At 40.9% G+C, this 20,167-nt stretch overlaps 1 protein-coding gene across 1 annotated transcript in view; it reads right to left on the minus strand.

Moving 5' to 3' along the window:
* The window catches only part of FOCAD (focadhesin), a 788,759-nt gene that overhangs the window by 513,637 nt on the left and 254,955 nt on the right, over positions 1-20,167 (minus strand). The window contains exon 11 of the mRNA XM_029606912.1: positions 2,052-2,312. Within this exon, the coding sequence (XP_029462772.1) occupies positions 2,052-2,312 (261 nt within the window). The remainder of the gene's footprint in view (positions 1-2,051; positions 2,313-20,167) is intronic.

The raw sequence follows: 20,167 nt of genomic DNA on the forward strand, positions 1-20,167 counted from the left end.
ATTTAACGGCAGAAAAAGACCATATGGTCCATCTAGTCTGCCCTTCCGCCAGTTAATTTAGCATTATAATTCTCATCTCTTCCTTAAAGATCCCCTGTATTTATCCCATGCTTTCTTGAATTCAGATTCTGTTTTTGTCTCCACCACCTCCACTGGGAGGCTGTTCCATTGCATCCACCAATCTCTATAAAGAAATATTTCCTAAGATTACTCCTGAATCTTCCCTCTTTCACCCTTATCTCATGACCCCTCATTCTAGAGCCTTCTTTCCACTGAAAAAGGCTCACCTCCTGTGCATGGCAACTTTTGAGATATTGGAATGTCTCTATCATATCTCTCCTATCTCACCTTTCCTCTAGGGTATACATGTTTAGATCTTTAAGTCTATCCTCATAAGCTTTAGAACGAAGCTCACAACCAATTTAGTAGCCACCCTCTGGACCAACTCCATCCTGTTTATATCCTTTTGAAGGTGCGGTCTCCAGGATTGTACACAGTATTCCAAGACAGATCTCACCAGGGACCTACACAAGGGCAATATCACCTCCCTTTTTCTGCTGACCATTCCTCTCCTTATGCAGCCAAGCATTTTTCTGGCTTTTACAGTTGCTTTATCCACCTATTTGGCCACCTTATCATCAGATCTTCGTGCCATTTTGCTCATCAATTCTTTGTTGGCTCTCTACCCACCCTCCCCCCTTAAACAGGAAAAAAAAATCTGAGATTAGAAAAGGTGTCATTTTCCCACAGTTCTCTGTTAGAACAATGTATGTTAAATGAAATTGCTCTTGATCTTAATCTGATAAATCATGCTAAATGTGTGGTACCTAGTATTTCACACTTGTATTGTGAAGAAAGGAGGTAGAAGGGTTGACCAATAAGAAAGGGGAGAGTTTACTAATGTACTGCTTATAGATTTTGCGTGAGGAATAAAGAACAGCTTAAATAATTACATATTTGTTATATCTTTAAAAAGTTACCTATTATAATGGAATAAAACTTGACTAGTTGATATCACTGTTTTTTTGCATTCACAGTGCCTCAAATCTTGTGGAAGGTCGCCTATCATCATCACTGGTAATGAGCAACAAAGAATGGATCTACTCTTTGGTATCTCACCGGCAATCTTAAGTAAAGAGAATGTGTGCTGAATTTCAGCTCACTTTTTTTTCTCACATTTTATTACATCAACCTCTGTTGTGAGTGCTCATTAAGAGACTGGGTTGTATCAGGGCTATTCTACTTCTCCTATGAAAATAGTAAGGTCAACATTCAGTGCCACTTAACTAATTAAGTTCCGACTTTGCCAACTAAGTGGTGCTATCTAAATATTTGGCCATACTGAGCAACTGCCACTTAGCCAGCTGTTTATCTGGCTCATCAGCCGGAAAAAAGGGTGGCAGGATAGTGGCATTCCAGGGCAGGGCTACTTATCTGGCTATCTTAGCTGGATAAGTGTCAATATTCAGCCTTATTCAGCTTAGTAAGCCAGATAAGTCTAGGACAGTTATTTAGCTGTTCTATAGTTAGCCAGAGAAACTGATCCAGCTAACCATAAGATAGCTGAGTATATTCAGCCACTAACTGGATAGCGGCTGAATGACTGTACAGTAAGTATTTCTGCCACACTATTTTATGATACTAGGCAAAATGAAGATTTCAAGAATGGATGACTGTTTTTTCCTTTGCAAAGTTTTGATACTTATAATTCCTTTTGAAATGCAATACGACTGCTGAAAAACAATTTGGTTCCACCAGTTTTCTCCATCTAGCGTAGTATTATGGTTACATGTGACCTGGTAGCCACAAAAGCTTTGCAGAATTGAAAAGTCCATGTGCTAAAAAAAAAAAAAGATGTATGACCTGCTTTGATGAACATGAACAAACAAATGTTTTAAAATTATCATTGCAAAAAAAAAAAAATGCCCTTTGACCAAGAAAGCTGCAAATACCCTAACAGTGAAGAGGTTAAGAAAGCAAATTGATCACAAAATGAGAATCCCTACTTTGCTAACAAGTACATTAATGAACATGGAATCTCCAGAGCTTACCTGGGAGGAATCAGTTTTGGCTACTTGTGCAATAACACTTAATACATCCCGAAGAATCTCCCCTTCTGCTTGAACTAGGAGGTATGCCACCAAAAGAGAAACATGCACAGGAACTTCAGTAGTAACGGGCAACAGGGATTTAATAGAAGATAACCAATCATGCGCTGCTGAATTGTCTTCTTTCACAGCCGCTGAGATCCTCCAAGTTGTATACAATGAGCTATACCAACTGGTTATGGGAAAGACGAGTTTCCAAGAGGACTGGGGGGAGAGGAAACAAACAAAAAAAAGTTATTAGAAAGGAATCAATAAAAGTGCAACACAAAATTTAATTCATTTCAAACTTTAACCTAGAAAGAAACAGGAGTTTGGTATAAAAAACATATAAATATGTATTGATTTATGCAATATATTTTATTTATAATTGTTGTATTGAGTGTATTTTATACATTGCTATAACGTTTTGGGAGCAGTTCTTTTTTGGATTGGAAAGGTAGGATATAAACTTGAATGGAATGAAATATAATATAATACAATACAATACAATACAGACATCAGTTTTTAAATGGCGTCACCTAGGTAAATAACTAGGACTGAAAATTCCTCCTCCCATTCATAAGTGGCTAAACCTAGTCACCCTTGTTTCAAATGTTGTCATAATGTCTTAGCGCTATTCCTAACACTCGCCCAGATTAACCCTGTGAAGGGTGCTGCCAAATGCTGTTCTGCAGTTTCTGCACCTGTGCATGTGCTCCTACATTGACAACCTCCCATCTATCAAGTGGGTTGCCACTTGAGTGACCCAAAGGTTACTTACAGGGCAAATGCAAAAAACTTCTGAGATTATTAATCAGTCACAGGACATAGCTAAAAGACTAAGCAGTTTATTAACAAATAGCAAGAAGAGGAAACAGAAAAAAGGAGATATAATTTGCAAACAACCATGTATACTGACAACTACATAACTACAATATTTGTACACACCATAAATATTATGTCAATAAATATTATGGGCATCAGCAATCCAAAACACGAGACACCTTAAAAGGTCACTGCTGGTCTTTTCGATCATGCACCCAACAATATGTTTAGCCAAATGCTAAAACTGCAAACTCAACTCAACATCAAGTGATGATTCATAATCATGAACCATTTCAAGGGCTACAAGAAATAAAGATTACTTAGCTTACACTGTAGCCAATGCAGATACCAGCATCTCAAATGTGTCTCTAGGGGGTGCTGAAAACTCAAAATTGGATCTCTAGAGACAACACATCAAGTGTTCAAACTGAGAGGTAGAGTTTTCCTCCAGACACAGTCGATCTTGGAGCTATGCAAAGGAGATCAGTGTCAATGGTCCTTGTCCTTAAATGGGCCTTTGGTGTTTTCAGCTCCTTGGCTCCATACTTAAGCGCTTGGAGTACAATGCTTGGCATGAGCTGGGAAATGGACTTCCTTGGGCAGCTACTTGTTTCCAATAGTCTACACAGCTCCATCATCCTTATACTTTAATGACATTTGGTGTGCACAGAGCAGGAGAGAGACCTTGGGGTGATAGTGTCTAATGATCTGAAGTCTGCGAAACAATGTGACAAGGCGATAGCTAAAGCCAGAAGAATGCTGGCTGCATAGAGAGAGGAATATCGAGTAAGAAAAGGGAAGTGATTATTCCCTTGTACAGATCCTTGGTGAGGCCTCACCTGGAATTACTGTGCTCAGTTCTGGAGACCGTATCTCCGAAGGGACAGAGACAGGATGGAGGCGGACCAGAGAAGGGCGACCAAAAAGGTGGAGGGTTTTCATCGAATGACTTATGAGGAGAGATTGAAGAATCTAAATATGTACACCCTGGAGGAAAGGAGGAGCAGAGGTGATATGATACAGACTTTCAGATACTTGAAAGGTTTTAATGATCTAAAGACAATGACAAACCTATTCCATTGGGAAAAAAATCAACAGAACCAGGGGTCACAATTTGAAACTCCAGGGAGGAAGACTCAGAACCAATGTCAGGAAGTATTTCTTCACGGAGAGGGTGGTGGATGCCTGGAACTCCCTTCCGGAGGAAGTGGTGAAGACCAAAACTGTGAAGGACTTCAAAGGGGCGTGGGATAAATACTGTGGATCCATAAAGTCTAGAGGATGTGAATGAAGAGAAGAGGCATGGGGGTAGCTTGCAGGAATAACAGCTACTACCTGGAGATTAATACCCTTATTCAATAAACATACTCACTGTCAATGCGACTCCAGTGTTGCTCTATGCTTCAACGGCAAGAGGAAATGCGGTAAAAAGGATTTGCATTCACAAAAAAACGGGGAGTAGCTTGCTTGTTGCGGCGGTTACTACCCCAAACCAAATAAGTCTGATACTTCACTTTCAATGCATATCCAGCATAACTCTCTGCTTCAACAGCAGGGGGAAAAGAGGAAATGAGGATTTATATTCAGGCAACAACCAACAAGGACTGAATTACATAGTCTGGGTAAACAAATAATTATGGGTGTAGCTTGCTTGTTACGGTGGTTACTACCGCGAATCAATTAAGCCTGATACTGCACTTGGAATACATATCCAGCGCAACTCACTGCTTCAACGGCAGGGGGAATAAAGAAAAGAGGAATTATATTCAGAAAACAACCAACAAGGACTGAATGGCACAGGCTGGGTAAACAAATAAGCGTGGGAGTAGCTTGCTTATTGCAGCAGTACTGCCCCTAACCAATTAAGCTAGATACTTCACTTAGATGCAGCTCCAGCACTGTTCTCTAAATCAATGGCGGGGGTGGAAGGCAACTAGAACCAAAAAGTTACTAATAAGGGCCAAGAGTAACAGATAAGTATGAGAGAAAAAAAAAGAAAAAAAAGTGTGAAAGCTTGCTGGGCAGACTGGATCGGCTGTTTGGTCTTCTTCTGCCGTCATTTCTATGTTTCTATAGAAAGTAAATAAACAGAATAAATACCTCATCTTGATCAAACATGCAGAACACAGCCAGACCTCACTACATACAACGAAGATATCATGAAGTATAAATAGAAAATGAACCAAATCACGGTAAACCTAGAAGATATGGTAGGCCTGAATGACAAACTGAAGAGTAGTAAATCACCTGGACCAGATGGTATACACCCCAGGGTTCTGAAGGAACTAAAAAATGAAATTTCAGATCTATTAGTAAAAATCTGTAACCTATCATTAAAATCAGCCATTGTACCTGAATACTGGAGGGTGGCTAATGTAACACCAATATAAAAAGGGCTCCAGGGGCGATCCGGGAAAATACAGGCCAGATAGCCTGACTTCAGTGCCAGGAAAAATAGTGGAAAATATTCTAAAAATCAAAATCACAGAACATTTAGAAAAGCATGGTTTAATGGAACAAAGTCAGCATGGCTTAACCCAAGGCAAGTCTTGCCTCACAAATCTGTTTCACTTTTTTGAAGGGGTTAATAAACATGTAGATAAAGGTGAACCAGAAGATGTAGTGTATTTGGATTTTCAGAAGGCATTTTGACAAAGTTCCTCATGAGAGGCTTCTAGGAAAAGTAAAAACTCATGGGATAGGTGGTGATGTCCTTTCGTGGATTGCAAACTGGTTAAAAGACAGGAAACAGAGAGTAGGATTAAATGGACAATTTTCTCAGTAGAGGGGGTGGGCAATGGAGTGCCTCAGGGATCTGTACTGGGAGTCGTGCTTTTCAATATATTTATAAATGATCTGGAAAGGAATATGTTGAGTGAGAATCAAATTTGCAGATGATACAAAATTATTCTGCGTAATTAAAACTCATGCAGATTGTGATAAATTGCCAGAGGACCTTGTGAGACTGGAAAATTGGGCATCCAAATGGCAGATGAAATTTAATATGGATAAGTGCAAGGTGATGCATATAGGGAAAAATAGCCCATGCTATAATTACACAATGTTAGGTTCCATATTATTAGCTACCGCCCAGGAAACAGATCTAGGAGTCATGGTGGATAAAACATTGAAATTGTCTTCTCAATGTGCTGCGGCAGTCAAAAAAGCAAACAGAATGTTAGGAATTATTAGGAAGGGAATGTTTAATAAAATGGAAAATGTCATAATGCCTCAGTATCAATCCATGCTGAGACAGCACCTTGAATACTATGTACAATTCTGGTCACGCATCTCAAAAAAGATATAATTGTGATGGAGAAGGTACAGAGAATCAAAATGATAAAGGGGATGGAACAGCTCTCCTATGAGGCATAGACTTGTGCGCGCTGGGTTGCGCGCACAAATCTACGCCCACGCGTAGATTTAAAAATCTGGCCCATAGGCTCTCTCACTCCCACATGCTGTCTTGCTCAAGCACAGGCTCTCACTGACACATGCTGTCTCTCTCTCTCACACACACACACAGGTTCTCACATGCTTTGTCTCCAAACATTAAGGCTCTCAACTCACTCTCATACACACACTCTACAAGCCTCAGCCTCTCTCGCACCTCTGGGCCTCCTCTTCAGGGGTTGCCGCAGGATGGGCTCTGCAGCGGCCCTGATCTTCTTGGGCCACCGCAACGTGGGATCCACAGCGGCCCTGCTGCCAGGCCTCGTCCTCTTCTCGAGCCGCCGCAACAAGGGATCCACAGTGACCATAAGCACTGTTCCTCTTCTGTACTCCTCTATGCTCTTCTTCCTTCTTGCCCGTGCGGCTCTGGCAACGTTTTTCTTCCGGGACCATGCAGGCAGAAGGAGGAGGAGCACCTGCAGGTTTGGACGTGACCTTTTTCTTCGGGCCATGGTGAGATGGGCACCACCATGGCCCTGCCAATCTTCCTGCTGTGTAAGTCCGTGTACCCGGGGCCGCATGGGTGTCCGTGTCTGCCATCAGCACCCCCCCTTGGCCATGCACTCAGGGGCATTGCCCCCTTCGGTACGCCACTGGCAGGCACGCAGAGCAGCGATAGTAGTAGCAGCGGAGTCGGGACGAGAAGCATGCGGTCAGGCAATGTAGGCTACTTTATTTCCGACTCTTTGGCTGGGTCAATAGGCCCTATTTAAGCCCTTAGCCAACTAATTGGTTCTTGAGATGCCCAACCCTACCTTACTTGACCAGGTTTTACGGTGACAGGTTACCCATTGTAACCGGATACTGTACAGCAAGCTTTAAAACCGGGCTGTTCAATTGACAACCAGTCAGTTGGTCACCCTATAAATCACACGTGTTTCCCTCAGCTTTGGCGTGCATAGGGGTTTTAAAATCTAGTAGATATAGCAGATCTTGCAATGGTCAATTATGAACATCTTCTGCCCAATATATGGACATTTATTGAAGCTGCTGGCTTTCTTCTCTGCCAGTTTCAGAAAAAAAAAAAAAAAGGCGCAAATTTAAAAGAAAAAATTATCCCTTTGGGCAATGATGATCAAAGAGAAAAAGGGGTCTCGGTTTGGAGAGCCTATCACAAGCCACTGGAACAGGCCTGGTGACAGGGACAGCAAAAAAAAAGAATTTACAAATTGTCTAAAAATCCTAACTAGTTGATAAAGCAGAAAGAGAAAAATCACTAAGGCACAGTGACTCAAAAGAATCAGAAAAGCTCAAAAGAAAAATAGCTTCCGAGAGCTAATTGCAGCAGAAAAGCAGACACAGAGGGGAAGATTTTTAAAGAAGCGCGCATGGGGTACATTTGTGCGCGCTACTCAGCGCGCACAAATGTTCACCCAATTTTATAACATGCGCGTGCTGCCACGTGCATGTTATAAAATCCGGGGTCGGTGCACGCCAAGTCCTAGGAGAGCCCCGATGCTTTCCCCGTTCCCTCCGAGGCCGCTCTGAAATCGGAGCGGCCTCAGAGGGAACTTTTCTTCCGCTCCCCCCACCTTCCCCTCCTTTCCCCTATCTAACCCACCCCCCCCAGCCCTACCTAAATCCCCCCCCCCCCACCTTGTTTCACTTTTTATGCCTGCCTATGGCAGGCGTATCTTGCGCGTGCCGGCCAGCTGCTGGTGCGCCATCCCCCAGCACAGTGGCAGTGCCGGAGGCCTCGGTCCTGCCCCCGGACCGGCGCCACGCCCCCGCCCCCTTCCCGCCCCTTTTCCAAAGCCCCAGGACATGCGCGCACGCCGCCGAGCCTATGCAAAATAGGCTTGGTGCGCACAGGAGGGTTTTTAAAGGGTTACGCGTGTAACCCTTTTAAAAACTACCCCAAAGTGAAACATGTCCGATGTCCTCTATGGAAAATGAAGACCTAAAGCACACTTCCAGGCCGCAGGAACATAGGAACTACTGCACATGCTCAGAGATCCCTAAGAAATTCCTGCAAAGCTTTGCAAAACGTGTCAGTGTTGGCACTGTCAGGCTGACATCACTGATGTACAAGACTATGACGATCTGCTTGTCTTCAGAGGAAGAAAAGAATCAAAGCAAAAGGGTGAACCTCACTCCAAAAAAAATACCACTCTATCTACAGCTAGACTGGATAAACGAATAACATGAAATAAATATAGATTAATTGAAATGCTGTGGGAAAAGTTTTTTTTATTACAGGTTTTGAGGGTAATTTTTCAAAGCAATTTGTGCAGGTAATAAAACATTTTACCCAGGTGATTTGGGTGTCTGAAAACTGTTCTCCCCCTCCCTCCAAAAGCGGCTAAAAGTCTGTGCATTTTCCCACGTGTGTGCTTTTTGCCACATTAAAAGGGGGCATTCCTGGGGGTGCATTTAGGGTAGGGGAGGGAAAGCATTATACTTAGATTGCTTTTTAAACTCTATAGGTGCACTTTTCCAAAATTAATTCTGCCTACAACAAAAGAAGATGCAAGTAACCTCACATACTTTGTTCATGTAGCACATTTAAAAGTGAAAATGCACATCTAACTTTCATTTTGAGAATCAGCACAAAGCTTGCAGGCAAAAAAGAACCTACAATCTCTGTGTGGACAGTTTCAGAACTGTCGGATGAAGAAAAGTAACAGTCTCTGTAAAATGCTTCTGAAGAAGGACACGCTGCAGCATGGAAGTCTATCCCCCAAATTATTAGTACCCTATTCAGCAGGAAAATGGGTCTGTTTCCTAACCTATGTCATAAGCATGCGGTGACCCACATTTTTTATGTGAGTGACTGCTACATACTGATGCACTATTTATTGAAAGCTGTACACCCTTTAACATGCATTACAAACTTTTACTCCTGGGGAAATTCTGTGCAAAAAAATTTAAAACGTAAAATTCTGCAAACTTTATATTGGACAAAATAACACAATTTACATGACAGTCGAAGAAATTACATTTTAAATTAATACAGAAAACAGTTATTACTTAGAGATGCAGAATTTTAAATATTTTGAACAGAATTTCCCTAGAAATTGACTGTAATAGTGTCCCTTCCACTTGCTCTCCCTACTCCCCTGGCCCCTTTGCCGTCTCAGGCCCCAACTCCTCCACCTGCCAATATCTCTCCCCTCCACCTCTAGGCTCAACCCCTTCCACTCTATCGCCAGTCCCAGAGTTTGATCCCGTTCTCAGTACTGCCCCTCACACAGACTCCCTCTGTCTCTCCCTCTCTCACACACACATGCTCCCTCTCTCTAGTGCACATACACACACCCTCATACAGGCTCCCTCACTCTCTCGCACACACACTCATCCCCTCAATACAGGGTCCCTCTCTTACATACACCCTCACACAAGCTCCCTTTCTCTCTCACACATACAACCTATGTCTCTCTCTCAAGCAGCCCTTCACACAGGCACTGTCTCACACACAATCCTTTCACACAGACTAGCACCCTAACATACACACGATCCCTTTTTCATGCACACGAGCTCCCAATCTCTCACACACATACACACTCCTTCATAATCTCCTCATATAGCCTCCCTCTCTCTGGCACCCACACTCAAGCATATCCCCCCCCACACACACTCTCTCACCTCCCATGCTCTCCCCTCTGCTCTCTCCCACACATTCACTCTCACTGGGACCTTCATCTTCGCCGCAAGCGGAGTGCGTCCCGTGGCACGCGCGGGCCTTCATCTTTGCGCGCTCTGTTCGCAGCATGCTGGGGTCTCCCTCTGCCATTTTCTGTGGAGAATTCCCCCAGACTAATTACAAGCACACATTACCCATGTGTTTTTCATGCAAAACCTTTAAATAAACCTCTAGAGGTACAAAGTTTCACATTAATGTCAGCATTACCAGATGTTTGTGATAACACAATCCCAACAACATGTAGATGAGCTAATTGAAAGGCAAAATAATGCAATACAAATTTCAATACAAAAAGCCATGTTACTGTAAAAATATTTTATGTTAAATACCTGTGCTACGATTAACGACCTTAGTAAACAGAACCCTAAGTACATACTTTTAACTCTCACAAACTATATGCATTTTATGCTTTTAACTAGCTGGGTGGTTTACTTGAAAATCTGGCTTAGCACAGAATTTGTGTAGTACAAAAGTACATGCCTATGCTGACATCACTATACTGACCCCCTGATCATGCATGCCCCCACCTGACATTCAATCCCCCCCCACACACACACACACACCCTTCAGATCAAAAGGAAACCCTACCAATCCTGCAGAGTTTTTATTTTTAAACTGGCACAGAAAATAACTTGTGCAAGGAAAAATGTACTCAGCTAAATTAACATTATGGTGCCAATCCCATGTTCATGGCACCACCCTGCCCAAAATCATGGCATCCCTACACTTACAACCCTCCCCCCTCCCCCCCTTCCCCGCACCAAGGCCTTCCTTTCCTGATGTGGCACCCAAAGCATCCTTCCCCCTCTCTGGAATCGCAGCCCCCATGGTGATCTTATTGTCGGAGTTAGAGAATATAAATGTTTTGTTTTTTTTAATAAATAAATCTGGGGCCCCGGAGACCCTTCCAGCTTGTCCCAGGCCAAGACGGAAGGTGGTAAATCAGCTTCCAGCGATAACACGGCACACCTAGCGGTCACGCGAGCTTTGAACTGTGCGTGTGCGTGTGTCTGAGTCAGATCACCGCTGGAAGCCAAGCAGGGAGTAGGAAGGAGTTTCACCTCCATCTGCCCCAGGCCCAGCACAAGCTGGAGTGCTCAGGGGTTCAGGAGGGGGAAACGTGCAGCCTTTCCATCTTTGAAATTCTGCTTTATATGGCTAGAGATGATTTACACACATACACACTTATTTTATGCTGGCAAATGGCAGTCAAGCTTTTAAAAACCTGGTTCTATATTCTTGCTTCAAGCTCACGCTTCAAATAAGTCACCGGCAGAGTCTGCCTGAAGAGTGTGCTAACTGCGTTTTTGCACTAACATGATTATGCACACTATTGTTGTATTTGATTAATCACTATTATCCTGTTTTCCAGTACTATGATCATATTGGGGCCGATGTAACAAGACCCGCAGTGACATCGGCGCTAGTCGTCTGCGTGAATTTTTCTTAGTGCGCGCGGCACAAGCAGGTGCCTCCGAGGGATGTAATAGAAGGCAGGTGTGCACAAGATGTGTGCAGAAAAACTGCGCAAAAGTAAAACACACACACACGCGCGGTCAAGGCCCTATGTAACAAACCGCAAAGAAACCCACTGCTGAAACTCCCATGTATGTGGTGACCTGCAGGCGATTCAGAGGGCGAAAGCCTTCCCCTTTCATAAAACAGTGAAAAAGTTAGTTGTCTGGGAGTTAGTTGCGGAGAGTGTTTAACCCCCTTCATGTTCCGTCTCTGATCGCGTGGCAGCTGAACTAGCAGGAATGCCTCAGAGATTTCTTCAGCCAACCTGTAAAATGTACCATAGCATCCGGAAAAAGTGAAGATAATGCATGATAACCCCAGAGCTGCACGGATACGCAACCACACTAATGCCAGCAATGGAGTAAACTGGCCTGCAGACACGTGCTTTAACTTAACTCCATCCCTGATCCAGGCGCTAAAAAACCCAGGTGCAAAAACACGCACTAACTGATGCGTAGCTCCCTGCATAGCCCGTGAATAGTTAATTGCCTCCTTGGTTTGCCATTTGCATGCATTTGCGCAAAACCAGGCGCGGGTTTATGTACGCATTTTTCCCCTCACTGACCACGTTATTACATACGCACATAAGACTAGTGTGGGAAAAATGCATGCAAAACCTGCGGCAGCTTTGGCGCAGCTTATTACATCAGCCCCATTGTTCTTCAAGAAACGTTGTTGCCACCATATTGTTTCAATTATACTAACTGCTAGCATTTAGGTAGCTTACTTTTATTTAAAAAGCAATTGAAAAATCTAACATTCCTGAATGCCTAAGTCCATGTCTGCACAATACAATGGAGGTGTGCATTAATGAAAGCACCTATCAGAAGACAGATAATGATGGCTTTCCTGAGTGTTTGTATATTCTCATATTAACAAAGAGAAGGTATTATTGCGCATTTATTCGGGCCAGATGTACTAATGGGTTTACCCCATTAATGGTTGGAACAACTGGCTCAACCTAAGAAAAACACACTAATAGCTTCACTGTAATAGCATTATTAAAATACAAACATTGGAACAAGCTCAGCCAAATGCTAATTCAAAGCTGTACAAGTCAGACATATTATAAGGAACATCTGGGTTAAAAAAAATACAGGTCTTTAAATCTTAGTACTCAATGGCAGTGCATCTCATAACATATAAATATTTTTCAGCCATTCCTGTACTCTATCTTTTTATCTGACTCTCTCTTTTCTGCATCTTACATTTTGACCTAAACTTTAGAACAAATTCAAGTCTTTTAATAAGATAGCTTACAGTTCCCACATAAAGACACTCAAGTTTTACTCCCTCAGCTCTGTACCTCCCCTCTTCTCTATCTCCTACACTAATGACGTGTACAGGGTGTGTTTGAAAACTTAGCTGGAAATTAGATTCTGTTGCCTGTGTGACTTACTTCTGTACAGCAATTACTTCCCATATATCTTTTCTTTGTTTGAAATGTTCATCATTTTTAAAAACCCAAATTTACTCAATTCTCTGTGGTATTCAATTACAAAATATCAATTTATATACAATACATTTGAAGACAGCTTTTTTGGCTGTTAAAACATTAAATATAAAAACTGTCAATAGAAACACAGTAAATAGTAGATGACAGTAGAAAAAGACCAATTGATCCCTCCAGTATGCCCAGTTATTCCTGTCCATACTGCCAAGGATGCCTTCCAGTTTGTAGCCACAGAATGTGTTGTCCTGTAGTTATAGGTTTTTAAAAAATATCCACATTTTAGTCAAGAATTCTGCTGTATTCTTCCATTGTTCAGAGACTATTCTTAAGAACATAAGAACATAAGAAAATGCCATACTGGGTCAGACCAAGGGTCCATCAAGCCCAGCATCCTGTTTCCAACAGTGGCCAATCCAGGCCATAAGAACCTGGCAAGTACCCAAAAACTAAGTCTATTCCATGTAACCATTGCTAATGGCAGTGGCTATTCTCTAAGTGAACTTAATAGCAGGTAATGGACTTCTCCTCCAAGAACTTATCCAATCCTTTTTTAAATACAGCTATACTAACTACACGAACCACATTCTCTGGCAACAAATTCCAGAGTTTAATTGTGCGTTGAGTAAAAAAGAACTTTCTCCGATTAGTTTTAAATGTGCCCCATGCTAACTTCATGGAGTGTCCCCTAGTCTTTCTACTATCCGAAAGAGTAAATAACCAATTCACATCTACCCGTTCTAGACCGCTCATGATTTTAAACACCTCTATCATATCCCCCCTCAGTCGTCTCTTCTCCAAGCTGAAAAGTCCTAACCTCTTTAGTCTTTCCTCATAGGGGAGTTGTTCCATTCCCCTTATCATTTTGGTAGCCCTTCTCTGTACCTTCTCCATCGCAATTATATCTTTTTTGAGATGCGGCGACCAGAATTGTACACAGTATTCAAGGTGCGGTCTCACCATGGAGCGATACAGAGGCATTATGACATTTTCCGTTTTATTCATCATTCCTTTTCTAATAATTCCCAACATTCTGTTTGCTTTTTTGACTGCCGCAGCACACTGAACCGACGATTTTAATGTGTTATCCACTATGACACCTAGATCTCTTTCTTGGGTTGTAGCACCTAATATGGAACCCAACATCGTGTAATTATAGCATGGGTTATTTTTCCCTATATGCATCACCTTGCACTTATCCACATTAAATTTCATCTGCCATTTGGATGCCCAATTTTCCAGTCTCACAAGGTCTTCCTGCAATTTATCACAATCTGCTTGTGATTTAACTACTCTGAACAATTTTGTGTCATCTGCAAATTTGATTATCTCACTCGTCGTATTTCTTTCCAGATCATTTATAAATATATTGAACAGTAAGGGTCCCAATACAGATCCCTGAGGCACTCCACTGTCCACTCTCTTCCACTGAGAAAATTGCCCATTTAATCCTACTCTCTGTTTCCTGTCTTTTAGCCAGTTTGCAATCCACGAAAGGACATCGCCACCTATCCCATGACTTTTTACTTTTCCTAGAAGCCTCTCATGAAGAACTTTGTCAAACGCCTTCTGAAAATCCAAGTATACTATATCTACCGGTTCACCTTTATCCACATGTTTATTATCCTGCAATGACCACTCCTTCAAAAAAGTGAAGCAGATTTGTGAGGCAAGACTTGCCCTGGGTAAAGCCATGCTGACTTTGTTCCATTAAATCATGTCTTTCTATATGTTCTGTGATTTTGATGTTTAGAACACTTTCCACTATTTTTCCTGGCACTGAAGTCAGGCTAACCGGTCTGTAGTTTCCCGGATCGCCCCTGGAGCCCTTTTTAAATATTGGGGTTACATTTGCTATCCTCCAGTCTTCAGGTACAATGGATGATTTTAATGATAAGTTACAAATTTTTACTAATAGGTCTGAAATTTCATTTTTTAGTTCCTTCAGAACTCTGGGGTGTATACCATCCGGTCCAGGTGATTTACTACTCTTCAGTTTGTCAAGCAGGCCTACCACATCTTCTAGGTTCACCGTGATTTGATTCAGTCCATCTGAATCATTACCCATGAAAACCTTCTCCATTACGGGTACCTCCCCAACATCCTCTTCAGTAAACACCGAAGCAAAGAAATCATTTAATCTTTCCGCGATGGCCTTATCTTCTCTAAGTGCCCCTTTAACCCCTCGATCATCTAACGGTCCAACTGACTCCCTCACAGGCTTTCTGCTTCGGATATATTTTAAAAAGTTTTTACTGTGAGTTTTTGCCTCTACAGCCAACTTCTTTTCAAATTCTCTCTTAGCCTGTCTTATCAATGTCTTACATTTAACTTGCCAATGTTTATGCTTTATCCTATTTTCTTCTGTTGGATCCTTCTTCCAATTTTTGAATGAAGATCTTTTGGCTAAAATAGCTTCTTTCACCTCCCCTTTTAACCATGCCGGTAATCGTTTTGCCTTCTTTCCACCTTTCTTAATGTGTGGAATACATCTGGACTGTGCTTCTAGAATGGTATTTTTTAACAATGACCACGCCTCTTGGGTGGGAGGAAGGCCTGGCCTTATCAGCACAGAGCAGGCAAAGACCTTTTATTCTTGTGTAAAAGAAACACTATGTCTGTGTTTCCTATACAGTCTCGTTCTACACTGGAAGTTTGTTCTAGTAAGTGGAAAAGGGGAAAGAGGGAGGCAGAATTTAAAGCAGTATATGTCAGCAGCCTGCCAAAACTCCATAATATTCAACAAAGTCGTCTGCAGGTATATAAGATTACTAGATATTGCCAAACATCTCAAAAGCTATTATGTTTTACAGGAAAATGTAATCACACTATACCGGTCATGTTAGAAGAGGATAAGTAGACAACTGCTCAGTGTTTTACAAAAATAGCATATGCCTATTCCTTCTATGTTTCTGTTTCAGTTATGATCCAACAAATACATTTCTAAGGCTTCCCAGAAACAGTGGAAAGTTTTCTGTGTGGCATTTCTCTACCAGCCTTATTCATTCATTCTGTATTTCTCCCAGAGTCATCGAGGGTGCTAACAAGTCCCAAGAATATGGGGCTAGAGCACTTGCTCTGTAAAACACTGGCTCCTTTTTTCAAATTGTTGCCATTACCAAAAGGTATTTTCTTTTTCACTTTAACTCGAATTCCTCCTGAGCATTGCCAAAGATGTTCACAGAAAGGGGAGAAAAGTCGGAAGGCTCCAGAGTCGCAAATGCAGATCCCTAAACATTGCAGGATAACAAACGCCATAGCAAGGCAGCCATGCTGGAACAGATTCTTATAGAATTGCTAACTATTAAAATCATACTAGCTGCAAACACAGATGTGACACAGGTATTAAGAACATAAGAAAATGCCATACTGGGTCAGACTAAGGGTCCATCAAGCCCAGCATCCTGTTTCCAACAGTGGCCAATCCAGGCCATAAGAACCTGGCAAGTACCCAAAAACTAAGTCTATTCCATGTTACCATTGCTAATGGCAGTGGCTATTCTCTAAGTGAACTTAATAGCAGGTAATGGACTTCTATCCTTTTTTAAACACAGCTATACTAACGGCACTAACCACATTCTCTGGCAACAAATTCCAGAGTTTAATTGTGCGTTGAGTACTATTTAATTCTCAGGGTTTGAAAATAAGACTGAAGAATTGGCAACAACAAGCTCTGTAGAACAGCCTGTGACAGCTTGAAAAAAAAAAAGGCAAGCAAGCTGATGGATTCCCTTTGAGTAGTACTGAAAGATTATAACAGGAATCGCAGGAACAAGACTGAGCAGGAAAGCTGGATTCTGAGATTAAATAAACAGAAATAGAATACTTGAGAATTAAAGATAACTGCCTTCAACAAATAAAGGCATTAATATACAAACAATTCATCTTTTAGCCAAAAAGGCAAACTATTCAATATTTTTATGAAAAGTGATATATTCAGAAAGCGATAAAAATGAGCACCTTCTAGCTAACCACCAAAAGATAAACATTTGAAAAAAGGACCAGCTTCAGAGATGACAATAATACACTTTTAATTAGTGATGTGGACATAATCCTTTTAGAAAAATCTAAATTACTCAAGAATAATACAGCCGATTCTCAGATGAAGACATTTTTTGATTTGCTGCCATAATCGCATGCTGAATTTAGAATTCTCTCAATGAAGCTGACCAATTTCCTTTGGAAAAAATAGATGTTGCTTTTAAATCTTTGAATACTCTTAAAGCCCATAGACAATATGACTTCCTTGATTAATTAGATCAAGCATTCAGATCTCATCCACTCACACTTTTAAATTTATAGTTTCAGGTTCTGAAATGGTTAGTTCTTGGGGATCACTTTATAAAAAAAAAATACCGAAAAGGTTCTTCATGCCACCAATTGTCACGTTGAAGAATATGATTGATCAGATACACAATATTAGGAAGGAAAAATACCCAGACGCCTCTGCTGTACTGTGGCCTGTCAGAGGTGAATGAACTCTGAGTGTCTTTCTGAGCATGACTTGCAGAATATCCCTGAAGTACAACTACTGGCATCAACAGGAAGAGGCCTATTCAATGGTAACATTTACTTCATAATACACTGAAGCTGGATTTGCATGAAACCAGGATACAAGCTTTTGTCTTACAAATGCCTATTTCAACGGACAGAAACCAGTTGAAAAGAAGATCCTGTGAGGTTACAGTTTTAATTAAATCCTGGTGCCAAGAAACGGAATTCAGGCCTAACTCCTATTGAAGCCACAGACTTGCGATTTGTTTACACAACAAAGAATATCAAGAGAAGAACAGAAGAACACAGTACATCAAAGCCAGGGTGATAAAGGAACTTTTTATGGTGGGAGGGTGTGTCAGGGAAGATAGGTGGAAAGTATGATTTTTACAAATGAATGGAGGATGTCCTCACAAGCATTTTCTATACATGATAGATTGTCATGACAACAGCATAATGTATCTTTGTAAATAAGTCTTTGGGCAGTCACGTCATTCATTCTGGAAACTTCGGTAGTGCTGTATTTTGATTATATAAGTCAGGGTATGTCATATAGTCATTGAGATGCTAGTTATTACAGATAGAGGGCATATCGCATCTCACAGGAACACTTGTCTTTTAAGAAGCCAAATAAATTAAATTTAAAAACCTCTTGCTGATTGGAAGTGTTCTTGTTGCCCTGGCTTTGAGTCCAGAAATTATTGACATTTTGGCACCCCAGGTGGGACTTTAATAGCTGTTGTTATTATAATTATTAATTATTAATAAGCTGTAGTGTTATGTTTGGTGGACAAACCTGACGCTAGGTTCTTGAATGGGTAATTTGGCTTTCCGTTCAAAGATAGTGAGTTGCCCACATGAGTGGAGGTTATCCCGGAGAATTATGAGTTCAGAGCAGATGTGGAATGAAGTTGGATCCATTTTGTGAGTAAGTAAAAAAAAAAAAAGGAAAAATCTGTAAGTATCAATGTTTTTATTTTATTTGTTGTACAGTGTATATAGATTGTGTGTTACATCGGGTTTAGAATACTTTTTGCAAAATGTTCTTTAATATATGTTAGGGAGACAGGACATGAGTTGATGATTTGATTAAAATCCAGATTAAGTTATGCTCTCTTCAGAATGAACAGTTGAAGAAACAGAGGTTTCGGTAGCAACAGGGGTCTTTTGTCCTCAGACCGCATGGTTTCTGGCTAGGTAGCAGTTTCAAGTTACACCTGGGAGAGATTTTTTCACTGCAGTACAGTTGCTTCGAAAGGAAGAAGAGGTAATCAGTTAAGTTTGAAAGTTATTATTAGTATGATAAAGAGTTTTTAGTTAGTGGATTTTTACCAAAGGCTGGTTGTTTGTTGTGTGTACAGGAAGATGCTAACGGCTTTAATCTTTTACAGCAGGTTACATGTGGTTAATTTCTTTCTTTTCCTTCTTTGATTAGCTTTAACAAGGAAGCCTATTTCTTGTCTGTGTGCATCTATTTATATAAGTCAAGATTTTGTGTAAAATGTTTCCTTGTACAAAAGTTTAGTGATTGTAGTTGAACTTAAATCTGGACATTTGTGAACTGCTGGCAGTGTGGTATATAGGGACATTTGAATTAATTGCTGCAGTTCATTAAATAGAGAAAGGAATCTTTCAGTTCTATGCTGTTTTTCTTTTCCCCTCCCTTGCTTGTTACAATGTATCTTATGTTTACAGTAAACATAGAAACATAGCAATGCTGGCAGAAGGAGAACGAGTGGCTTGTCGGTTTATCCAGCTAGTTTCCATACATATTTTCTTACCAGGAATGTAGAGATGCTCATATTGGCATCTACGTTTTTAGAACTGTGTTAGTAATGAGGGTTTATTGTGAAGAGATCTTAGCACAGTGTGCGGTTGGTTACATCTAGAAAGCATGAAACTGTGTTTATTTAAAGCCATTCATAATCAGCTTTGATTAATCATTGGAAAGGGCTGTTTTTTCTTTGGTCAGGTGCATAGGCAGAGAGATAGAAAGGAACACAATTTATAGATATACCAAAAGAGAGCGATGCCATTTTAATGAAATGATCTGTTTAAGTGCTTTATCACTTAACTAACCTATTCATTGAGTGTAACAGTTGTTTGGCGGGAGAGGAGGTGAACCCCCCCTTAGGAATGTGTTTGAGACGAAAGAAAAAAAAAAAAACAAACCCTGGGAGTGAGTCACTTTTAAAATGGATTTTACAGTTCTGCTGAGGTAAGAGGTTTGAGTATGTTACAGGACGGGGTGCAAAGGTGATAGAAGAGGGATTAATGAATTGATCTGTTTAATGTGAAAACAGAAATTTGTGTTGAAAGTATGGGGAAAGTGAATATTAGGGATGAGAGAGGATGTAATGTTAAAGAGGGAAAAGATTTCTTTTATATGCAGAAGGCTGTGTGGTGAGACATTTAGAATGTTTTGGTAGAAGTAGAGAAATAAAAATGTGGGTCAGTTACATTTAAATCTTTCATCATGGGTTTGCTTTTAAACAATTGTGTGCAGATATGAGCTATTGTAAATTAAACACAGGTCAGAAACAAACAGAAGGCACTAATATGTATGACCTTTATGTGGCAGTAAGGATGATAGATATTTCTCAGTTTTGATTATATCTCATTAGATGCTAACTTTTAGAAGAAAGGGAATAAATTAGGTGGTCTATTTTGATGGGAGTTCAGGTATTGAACGTTTGT

The sequence above is a fragment of the Rhinatrema bivittatum genome, chromosome 1, assembly GCF_901001135.1.
Source record: "Rhinatrema bivittatum chromosome 1, aRhiBiv1.1, whole genome shotgun sequence".
Taxonomy (NCBI): domain Eukaryota; kingdom Metazoa; phylum Chordata; class Amphibia; order Gymnophiona; family Rhinatrematidae; genus Rhinatrema; species Rhinatrema bivittatum.